This window comes from Charadrius vociferus, unplaced genomic scaffold, assembly GCF_000708025.1.
Source record: "Charadrius vociferus isolate BGI_N301 unplaced genomic scaffold, ASM70802v2 scaffold147, whole genome shotgun sequence".
In the NCBI taxonomy this organism is placed as follows: Eukaryota; Metazoa; Chordata; class Aves; order Charadriiformes; family Charadriidae; genus Charadrius; species Charadrius vociferus.
The window spans coordinates 1,797,716-1,809,513 of NW_009649570.1; the positions used below are offsets into that span (position 1 = coordinate 1,797,716).

At 33.9% G+C, this 11,798-nt stretch overlaps 1 protein-coding gene across 1 annotated transcript in view; it reads left to right on the forward strand.

Annotated features, from left to right (window-relative positions):
• The window catches only part of GLS (glutaminase), a 105,741-nt gene that overhangs the window by 65,988 nt on the left and 27,955 nt on the right, over positions 1-11,798 (forward strand). The window contains exons 7-11 of the mRNA XM_009890221.1: positions 28-86; positions 7,717-7,749; positions 8,011-8,069; positions 9,177-9,243; positions 9,792-9,842. Of these exons, the coding sequence (XP_009888523.1) occupies positions 28-86; positions 7,717-7,749; positions 8,011-8,069; positions 9,177-9,243; positions 9,792-9,842 (269 nt within the window). The remainder of the gene's footprint in view (positions 1-27; positions 87-7,716; positions 7,750-8,010; positions 8,070-9,176; positions 9,244-9,791; positions 9,843-11,798) is intronic.

The following is an 11,798-nucleotide window of genomic DNA, read 5'->3' on the forward strand; positions in this document are numbered from 1 at the left end:
TTTGTAATTGAAAACTTTATTTCACAGACAGGCCTCATAACCCTATGGTGAATGCTGGTGCAATTGTGATCACGTCTTTAATCAAGGTAAAAAGTTCATTTTTAGTTTCTCTCAGACTATTTCAATAGAACGTAGAAAAAGTATCTTGTACGGATTACGAACTCTTTTCATTTCGTATGCGATATCTGATGGTAGTTTACTCATTAGCAGGTAGACAAGCTCTGATGTTTGGGAAATAGTAACACTTCCAAACAAATGCAATGTCAGACTAGCAGTTTTTTAAAAGTAACAGTTCAGCTGAAAGACTCTCTTTCCTTAGTGTTTTTACTTTTATTTTGTTTCCTTCTTTAACTGCACAACACTTGATATTCTCTTGAGAGAGTTGCCTCATACTTGTTAAACACTGAGAGTATGTCCTCAGGAATGTACTTTATAGCACTCAGAAATATGTTTCTGAATGTCTAATGCTCTTATATAGCATCAACTTACAAGAGTATTTCTTGCTGTGCAGAAGAAATGAAGATACTGTAATTTGTACAGGAGCAATGCCACTGTATTCGCACGTCAGTCTTAATACTGAATTTGTCCACTATTAACATACTGTACAACTAAATTATGTTTAACTTCTATGCTACGTAGTTTCTGTTGGAGTGTTAAATGTGCTTTCTTTCTTGAAGAAGTTTTATTTGGAAACAGTTACCCATATTTTGCTGAGTAAAACATAGCTGATTACTGAGTTAACATCTTTAGTCCCTGATCTTGCAACTTTTGGAAAGCTGTATTTTATTTTTCCTTAGAATAGCTACATGTATATCTTGAAGTTGTAAATGGTGTAAATTCCATGTAATGCTAATGTTTGCCAGATACTTCACTTGTATTTTCTGCCTTTTTTTGGCAGCCACTGATACAAAAAACTTTTTTGTTTTTTTGAGGGTACCTGCTTAGAATTGTGGGGAATATGTTATCCCCTGGAGTTTTGAAGTAGAAGACTTAATACTGTTACTTCAGAGGTCTAAAAATCTTGTTTACAGCCTTTGTTTGGTTATGTTTCAAAGTCCATTAGCTATAGTGTGTTTCCTACCTCCTATTTCCAAATTGTTGATTTTAAAATTACTAGATCATGATTTTCTGTTATTTTATATTTAAAGAAGGTGTAAGAACTCCTGCTTAAAGACATTTATCTTTAATAGCTGTAGGTGAAAGAAAATGGCCTTAAGTATGACAGGTAAATTTATTCACATTTAATATTTTTTTTTAAAGGTTGACTGAGCATTGAAATTCACTTGGATAATAGTGAATTTTAAAATCTGACTTAACACATTTGTCTGAACTGTCAAAATGTTAGTTCTACTACAACATGCCCTACTGGTCATAAGGCAAAATACAAGCATGTGCCTCTCGCGGAAGGCACATAGTTCTTGATAAATGGTGTAATTCTAAGTAGATAATATGGATTTGTTTACTGCATGCAACTGTGGTATTTGTTAGAAGGTTGGGGGATTGTTTCTGCTGGGTTTTTTATTTTCATTTGTTTTTTTGCTGTAATGTTCTTAATGAAAAGTATGGCATTACACTGATGGTTTTGCATGTGGTAACTGCACGTCTAATGGACACATACTTATCACACTCCATTATTTGTTTTCAGTGTGATTAAAATGTAGATTATTTTATGTACTGCTTCCACTAAGATACCATTTATCATTTGAATAACTAACCAAACTAAACATATTCTGAAGAAAATTACATACAGGGTCACAGGTACAAAGTTACTTAGTAGTTGTATTTTTTGTGAAATAACTAACTTCTTTACAATCTGGAACTTAATATTCCTAATAAGTATTTAGTGACTTAAGTAATTCACATTAATATTTGATCTAATCTAAGACTTACTTTTTTCTGGAAAAGGTGGCTTCATTAACCCATGTTTTGCCCTCAGTTCCTCTGCATTCATTCTGTTAAGGTGCTACTTGTATATCTTAAAGACTCTGTGTGGCTCCTAGAGTCCAAGAAAATTAAAGGAATATTAAACATGGTCGAAGTCACCATGTATGACAGATTTATCTGATGATAGCATGTTGATAGCTATGGAGAGGTTGTTGCTGTATTTCAGTGTTAAGAATGCTTTTACCTTCTTCGATTTTCATTATTTTATAACTTTCTGAGAAATTGATAAAAGTATTTCAAAATTTATGTACATTGTACTGAATTTAGTAGTTGTTAGTGTACATGATCTTGCACACGACTCCCTTAGAATCTGACATGAATTATGATTACTTGTGGATAAGAGATGACGCTTGGAGTAATCTTTTTGTCAGAATATGTAATATGTTAACATTTTAGGGGAAAAAAGGGTTCTTAGCATCACATACCCAGTTCTGACTGCCTTAAGAATTTGGTATACGCACCTTGGAACAGAGCATAGACTTAAACTGTAATGTTATGTTTAGTCCTTGCTATTCAAAATAATAAGTAATAAAGCATATGTGCATGTTAAGTTGTATGTTTGTTTGGCTTACTTAAGCATGACTATATCGTACTTTTACCAGCTTAAATGATTCTCCTATTATCATGTGCTTGGAACTTCGATGTGTTTACATTTTGGTGCTGTAACAGCTCTGTTCTAACTGTACTTGCATTACACTCCACAGTCTGTTCCAGCAATTTAAAACATGTATCTACATTAAAAATGCTTTAGCAAAAGGACAACCTGTGGGCCAGTTTTAATGAAATGAAATTTTTGAAAAACCCCAAGGACCCTTGTTTGTAATTGTACAGTCATTTGCCTTTATTACTAGTTATATAAATTGCATAGTTAGAACAATTTAAAAATAATTGTTATCAAAAGAAAATTGTGATGGCAATTACAGGAGTTTATAGAAAAGTGATATGAGATAAAATGGTGAATTCTTCAATGTCTCCAAGGAAATACAGGTGCTTGAAAGGAGATGATTCAGCTCCTGTACAGATTTAGTACAGATTCAGTGCTCTGTGAGCACACAGCTTTCTGTACATCACATTGGCTAGGAAAAGTCTTTACTGCCTGTAGTATGGATAGATTTGGACGCTTTGATGTGTTGGGTTTTTTCTTAAACCTTAAACTCAGTTCTCAGAGTATGTCAACTCCAGGAATATCGGTGATTGTGTCAGCAATTGCCCACTTCCATGTATCTTTACTGACTGGGGAGGGTAGTGCATTAGCAGTGCAAATGAGATGAAGAGGAAGGGTCCACAGTGTAGAAGGTGGCAGGTGGCCGTGGAAAGAATCACCAGAAGACAAGGGATTAATCTAAAGTCATTTTTATTGTATGCTTCAAGATTCCATCTGTAGGTAAAAGCTTTCATAGTGTAACAGCAAAGGTCTGGGCAAATACAGTGAATATAAATCCTGTAAGTGCTGACAGCCACATGCACAGTCTTACACAGACAGTGACGATAGACTTGAATGCTCAGTGAAGGGAGATATTCTGTGCTAATGAATTAACGTGGGAAGCATTTAGATGTGTTCGGGGGGCATAGCAATATTCATAGCCCTTGCAAAAATCTTAGTGTGTGAGAAGATGAAAATGCTGATCTTACTGACCCTGAAAAAAAGCTGAATTCAATGAAAGCCTTTCTTTTTTTGTACAAAAAATAGAGGTGTATCTGGTATACTTCAGAGATTTCTAAATATGCTGATAAGTCATAAAATAAATGAGGCAGAGTGTTGGTAAAACCTGTCCAGCTGTGCAAAGGGCCTGTTTGCTGTCAGGATACAGTTAATGAGGAAACGTATACAGTTATGGTCTAATACTTGAGGGGTGGGAAAATGCATGGTTTATTTGACAATATAGTTACAATAAATAGTACAGGTTTAGCTTAATTGCTCTATGCTACTCACTCCAGTTATCCATCCTGTTAGACTGACGTGTAAATGTACGTATGTACCACTTTAAAACATGTGTCGATGCTGTGATCTTCTCTGCCAGATATGTGTCTTTATTTTGGTGAAGTTTCCTCTCTTCCTGGGTTATTCATTTTGTTGTAGTAACTAATTTTGGATAGAACGTATGCTCACGTTATTCTGCACTTGCTTTTTATTATAACTCAAATGTATTGAATGTTATTTGCCATAGAACACGTAGTAGTGATACTTGAAATGACATGTATTCAGTGGTCACGTATGCAAGTATTTAATACCTGAAGGACACAAAATTGATTCTTACATGTATTTGAAACAGTAATAGTATTGGTCTTAGTGGGTCAAATACAGTCTGTGACAGTGTGCTCTCAAGTATTTCAGAGCTGAAAATGGCATGCTAAGCAGTCAAGACACCAGTTCTCACAGAACAGGCCCAGATTAACAAATAACGTTTAAAAAGTGTGTAAGTACAGAAAGCTAAAATCAAGACATTCATAGTCAATGTAAAATGCACAAATGTAAAAAATGTTTTCTTGTACTCTGACATAGTGTTAAGATTTTTTTTTTTCTGGATGTTTTCATCGCAGTATAGAGTTAGGTTATAAATTTGGCTTAAAAAAATCCAGACATTAATTTTTAAATCATCTATTGTTAGAAGATTATAAACTTCTCATGATCCAGATGTTGGTATTAACTTGGCTTAGATTTAAAATTGAAAAATTATTTTGACAAGAGACACATGGTAAGAGCTTATGCGGTCTAATAGTATAAACACTGAATGTTGATCAATGAAAAGTGGTGAATATTAACTACTTTTCTAATAAATACCGCCTAATGTTGTTGTTGCAAGCTCTGGTAAGTATCCATGGGTCTCTTCTTTTCTACATAGCTGTAGGTATTCAACCTATGCAACTGCTTATATTTTTCCTAGTAGAAATACAAATAATAAAAGTACCTTGTTATATATAAAAGAAAAGGGAAGATCACTGAAACCTGACACAGTCAAAAAATTCAAATTTATGATTGACAGCCATAGTGTCCTTTGTGGTTTTAAGTGTTTACAAAATTGTATTGAGCTGTCTCCACAAGTTTGAATTTTCTGCCTATCAAACTGTTTCAATCTTAACATTTTCAATTTCATTTTGTATTCATTTAGAAGTGTTTTTTCATATGTGTATACACACAAGCATGTATACAGTAAGTGTGTATATGAACATATGTTCCAGTAAATGTGCTAAATGTTTGTGGAGTTAGTGCATGGAATGTTTCCTTTGATGTCCGAGACAGATGAATTGCATCTGAACTTAAATAAAAGTGCTTTTTAACAAATAATGTTGCAGAGCCCCAACCTCATAAGCTTATACAATCAAGCTAAAAATAAGAAGCACTTGTGCAAGAACAGAAGTTTTGTTGTCTCTTGTATTTGTTTAAATTATTATGGAAAAGTTGCTCAGTATTCTTAATGTTAGGATTTTATATTTGCAATTGGATTTTAATCATAGAATGTGTGTTGCCTCTGTGTCTCTTCACCTTTTTAGGAGGAGCAGCATACCTCTGTCAGCTGCTGAAAGAGGGAAACTAATACGTTGGGGGTTTTTAGTTGCCATCTTGTGTATGGAAGCAAAGTTTTTTGTTTTAGTTACGCCTTATGTTAAATCTATACTGAGGTCTTGGTCATATGATTACTTAGGCAAGTATTTTAGGTATATGAGCACTCTAATTTCTGTAACAATGTTTTTGTGTTTTGATATAAAGTACCTATATGAGTGTGTGGAACATCAAAGACTAAAAGTGCATCATCTGAGTTAGTACACAGAAGATTTCCTTCCCAAAATACGAGACTAGATGTAAATTTTAAAAAGAAACCTTTTTTTGTAACAAGTTGATGTGGAAAATTTTGCATTGAGTCTTTTGCCCACCAATTTTATATGCTGCTAGTAAAGCCAGGTTTTTGTTGAAGGACTAGGAATTTTTTTTTTTTAACTGGGCAAAAAAAAGTCTAATGTATTTACATTTTTGCAGAAAGCATGATCCCTTTCTCCCTCTTTCTTTTTTTAACAAAAGAACTTGTTTCAATTTATTATACATGTCTAACCATACAATTATCAATGCAGCATCCCATAACTAATGCTGACCCACTTTCCCAGAAAAAGATGTTCATTGTGCATTTGAAAGGTTGAAAAGGTTTTTGTGGTTTAAATGTTGTTACATATTTTACAGCATTAGGATCTATGGAATATTTTGACAACTGCAACAGTTCAATGAAGTTGGTAATTTCTTCTTTTAATTATTTTTCATTGAACAGATTTGGAGTTAAATTTTTAAGACTTGTGTTCTGGTATATTATACAGGAACATTTTGATGAAATGTATCATGATTTTTTTTTATCTTATTGCACATTAGCTAGATATTGCCTTTAAGAGTGAGGTTATTAGCGTTTAAGCATAAAGTAACCACTGGCGCATAATTTTGACAAAACAGTGTGGTGTTCCTTTCAGCTAGTGATCGTACGTGTACGACTGCGCATCCTCTTGTAGATGAGCTGATGCATGGGCTTCAAAGATTATCTGCAACACCCTAATTCACGTACAGAGTGGGAAATGAGACTGGCGTTACTCATTTCATTAAGTAAAATACTGGTTGATACAAAGCTTCAGTTTTTTCCACTTCCTTCCCCATTCCCATGCTAAACATAGTGTAGGTAGTGTCTTGATTTGTTTGAGTTATATTAAATGGAGTTTTGTTATCTAAATAGAGTATCTGTACTACTAAAATAATTTATAAAAAAATATATTCTCCAGACGCATTGTTTTCACTTGTGTATGTGATGCCATTGTTTTTTAAACTTCCTCAAAAAATTCTACTTGGCTACTTCAAAAAAATGAAAAACTCCCCCCAGTAGACCATGCGTTATTTTTTTACCTCCCGCCCCTTACAATGTCTTGCTATAGGAATTTGTGAAAGGTCACCTGTCAGAAACCTGTAAAGAATTAATACATCTTTAACTGGCAGCTACTAAATTTGGGGAAGATCTTAAACAGGGGTGGGGCGAGCCCCAAAATAACACCCCTTGTCCGCCCTGAAAAAAAACAAACCAACCAATCCTAAGAATTAAGTTTCACTAGCATCCTTATTAAGTTGCTTTTAGATTTTTTTCCCTTACCTTATTAGCACAATGATGTACTCTATGATGTAAAATTCTATTTTCCTAACTGTTTAATTTTTAATAGGTAGGACATTAATCAGATATTCATCAAATCAGATATTTTTGATTAAATGCAACTATTTTCATAGTAAGGGGTAACACTTTATTTTAAGTCTTCAATCTAAATTCTTAGTATGGGCGCTAGCCATGGAAATACTTTAACTTCAGTAGCCTGAACTTTCCTATGCTCAGCTCTGTTGGTAATATAAGAATACTTTTGGGTTACTAATCTATAAAAAGTTAGTGTTTTCATTATAATTATCCTTATTGTAGTTACTTTTGTATTTTTTGCTTTAACTACTACATTTGCTTATGCTAAACACATAAAGTTGAATAGAGAGCACTTAAAATAAAGCATACCTTTTTCTGTTTAAATTCATTTCCAACATACAGGTGTTTGATAAGACTCTTATAGGATTATATAATTTAAATTATAATTAAAGATTTACTTATCTAACACTTTAATTTTTTCATTAATATATGAAATTATTGTAGTACCTTATTCTTAGTTAGCCTCATAACTTAGTTATATGCATTAAAAATCCTAATACTGTTAAGTGAACTAATATCTTATGTTAACAATGTTTGTAAATTATTTTTTCTTTTCTTGCAGCAAGGAGCAAATAACGCAGAAAAATTTGACTACGTAAGTTAATGTTACAACATTCCTTTTTTTAACTAAATTCAGTGGTAAAAGTCTTGAGATTGCAAGTGAAATTTTAGTAATTTCAAATGTTTTGTCTTTTTATCTGTAGTTGGTTGTTTGAACATTTAGTGATTTGGATTGCATTTGTAAAATTGTGTTACAAGGTTGAGGGTAAGGCTGGATCGAAAGTTCATCGGTTATAGCTTTTTAATGTCTGAAAATGTTAGCGTGCTTTCCCCCCCTCCTCTCTGTCTCTAACAGGTGATGCAATTCATGAATAAAATGGCTGGTAATGAGTATGTTGGATTCAGTAATGCTACGTAAGTATTTTTATTTACTTAATGAAGTTAGATGGAAAATGATAGTTGGCAGTTGCCAGCTGATAGTTGGCATATTGAGCTTGTGGCAAAGTTTAGTTATTTACATTGAAAACATCATTTTATCCCTAATATTAGAGGGTGTCTTTGGCTTAAAATGTACAAGGACTAAAGTTGTGCGTGTCTCTGACATCAGTGTGGCTAAATCTCACATAGAAGCGTTGGTTACCTCTGAAGTTTCCTTATTCTGTCGTAGTGCTCTGTTGGTGCTATGGCAGTGAGAGCTGTAAGTGCAACTCGTATCTTCCTGGCATTCATGTTAAAAGTTAGACTCTACATGTTGATGGATGCATATCAAATGTTTAGAAAGCATACTTTATACAATTGGGACTGTTGATGCTTTTTTATTTTGCATATTTAAATTCTTTTCTAAAACAATTCTCCAAATCTTGAGAGCTTTTTGAGGCAGCTCCGGGAAAATCGTGAAGATTCCATATAGCAGAGTTGCTTTCAGGTTGCTAGGTGGCACGCGCGTGCAGAGAAGCAGAACGAGATAACTGGTGTTTTTCCTGACCTTTCCTAATGTAAAAGTATTTTACCACAGAAGGAAGCAGACATGTGAGAATTACCTACCCTGGCATGCATACAGATTCCTCCTTTAGGTTTCATCCTGAACTTAATCATCACGATAAACAGTGCAGCCATCATTCTGGTCGCTGTTTGACCTGCAACTTGATCCTCGGATTCCTCTCTAGTTTGGTCGGTGTTGGCAGTGAATGACCCTTTCACTACAGCTCATTGTGGGATATTTCATTCCACTATGGCCTTTTTAGAAATGCTTCTAAAGAGTAGGATCTTGCACTGCTTTGTCGGCATATGTGTGGATAACAAGTAATGTGTGTATTTGGATGTCAAAGCTAATTCACTCCAACTGGGTGTACTGGGGGGTGCTTCTATGGCAACTTCTGTCCTATTAGTAGAATGTTTGTGTTCAGAAGTAAAGTATCCTTTACATGCAGTTTTACTGAATTACGTTATGCATCTCTGAAGTTTAGCGTTTTTTTGAGTTTGACATGTTTTCTTGTCTCTTATTTTTTTTATTATTTAAAGGTTCCAGTCTGAGAGAGAGAGCGGAGATAGAAACTTTGCAATCGGCTATTACTTGAAAGAAAAAAAGGTTAATCTCTTTTGTTTATTGTAATTTGAGTACTGCATAGTGGAGGGTTTTTTTTTTTCAGTCTGTGAAGATTTTTAATTTATTTAATGTACAGTATGGCATAAATTATTCTAATACAATGTGTTTTCATACTGTTACTCAAAATGCTGTCATTTCAAAAGTGTGATACTTAGGTCATTCTAATAGAACACCTGTAGTTTTTCTCTGTATCATAGCCATGATAACTTATTTGTCATAAAATGCATAATCTATGCTGTACAGGTGACTTTATAAAACTCCAAGATGCAGTTTGCAATTTGCTGATTTAAAGATGTTGAAAGCTGTAGTGAAAAATATTTGAATACCTCACTTACTGACTTCACTGCACTGTGTTATTTTTAAATCCAACATAATTTAATATTTCTACTTGTTACATTTAAATATTTAATTTTAAATCTGCCTCATGCTTAATATGCTGACAAGAATCTAGCTTAATTTATGTCTCTCTAAAAGCGATATTAAAAAAAATAATCGTAATTTTACCTAAAGATTCTATTTTTCTTCCTCAGTGCTTTCCTGAAGGCACGGATATGGTTGCTATATTAGACTTCTATTTTCAGGTAACTGACTTTAAAATTGAGACTCGTTATAGACTTAAAATTACTATTATAAGCAGTAGAAGCTGATTTGTTCATAGATATGAAGGCTTTAATGATTTATAGTTAAACTTGTCGGCTTCTGTTAAACTCTGTTAGGAAATGAATGATGTACATTTGATGTATTCAGATTTGCTTTTGTTTAGGTGATGTACTTAGGTGTTTTTATTGCTAATGCAAGCTAGCAATAGTCTTTAAAACACTAGTAGTTAGCTTCAAATGTCTTGTATTACTTCAGTGAGTTTGACAAAATATTTCTGCTTCTTTGGGTTGCTGCTCTTTATTGTACTGTAAAGTACTTTAAACTCTGTGTGTAACTAAAATTGCATATGCATGCTCTGTTGTAAGCTCAAGGGTAGTAGTATAAATGAAACAATATGAATACCTCCTTTTTGTTTAATTCAATGCCAATGAGCAAAACCAAAAATCTAGTCATACATATTTTCCGCTCCCCCGTTTTTTTTTTTCTTTTTCACTTTCAGCAAGTTATTTGCAACTGTCACAAAATGATAACTTGACAAGTGTGAGGTAGTTCCTCAGTAAGGGTTTCCTAATGTTAAAACATTCACAACTCGGTCAGCTCTGCTGCATGTAGTTCTTAAGAGGGGATTCAAGTTGTGTTACTGATTCAGTCCATCTGGGATAGTTTAAAAAGAAATCCAGAGTTTAGTTCTCAAAATGAATCTGTTTTTGATTCACGAGAGGTGCTTTTACTTATGCAAATTATAAACAATATTTTTTAAAATGCAAATTTCATCTGTATTTTTTTTTGTATTGGGATGCACCTGCTCTAATCTTTAAATCAAATGACTGTTTATGAATTAAGGTATATGTGACTAGCTTTAGCTGACCTCTTGTTGAGTTGGAAACGAGGTACGAGTTAATAGTCTACTCTGATCTTCAGTTATTGCAGAACAAACCTGATAATTTATTTGAATTTACTGTTTAAACGTGCTTTTTAAGTGCTTCCTATACCACTGCTTCAAGTCCTGATACGCTTCTGAGTGCAAAGCTATTCATAAGTTAAGAAATGCCAAAACTAACTTCTCTGATGTATTTTAATTTGGCCTCATTTTTGTGCATTATGATCTTTAATTTCATGACTGCGTGTCATTTCTTTTTTTTTTTTTTTCCCCCCCCTTGCAAAAGCTCCTTTTCACTCCATACTCAGAGGGCAGCTCGTACACAAGCCACAATTCTGCTTTCTTTTCCTGTCACTGTACAACACTTACTTTCCAACATTCTACTCGGATTCTACTTAAAAGGCTAGCTATTTCTTCTCTTTGGGTTTCTGTAATGCTCCTTCCTCCCTCGTGTAAATGGGAACTTTCTGAACAGGAATAAACTTAGTTTCCTATTATCTCTGTGAGGATGGATTATTCTCATTTTAGAGAACCGAGATACAAAATGCAGGTGCTTAAACTGAGAACCTAGAAACACTTTTTTCAAAGTAGGTGATATTATGTAATACTTCATATGTTTAAAACACAGTTGCCATTTTAGATGCGTCTCTGACAATCTCTTGATTTGCAACTCCAGTTGATTGGACTAGGATGTATTGAGTTTGGCACCCGGAAAATAAGAATTCCAGGTAGTAACTGCTCATGCAAACTTGGCTTAGGTAACTTCATGAAGTATCATGTAATGACTGTTTGGCAAAAGCAAGAATGCAAGCACTAGTCTGTTTACTTTTCAGAGTAGCATTTCAGCTTCAGGTTGAAACCAGCTTATCTTTTGGTTTCTGCAGAAATGAGGCAGCATCAGGTGATGGCATCATATCACATTTCCTGATGTGTCACCAAAGTATGTATAGTTTGTACTGAAGCAGGGATCCTGGGAGAAACTTATTGTGTGGTCATATCATTAATATATCAAAAAGCATATATGAGAGAAAGGTGAAATAAGGCTGCATCAGCAGGA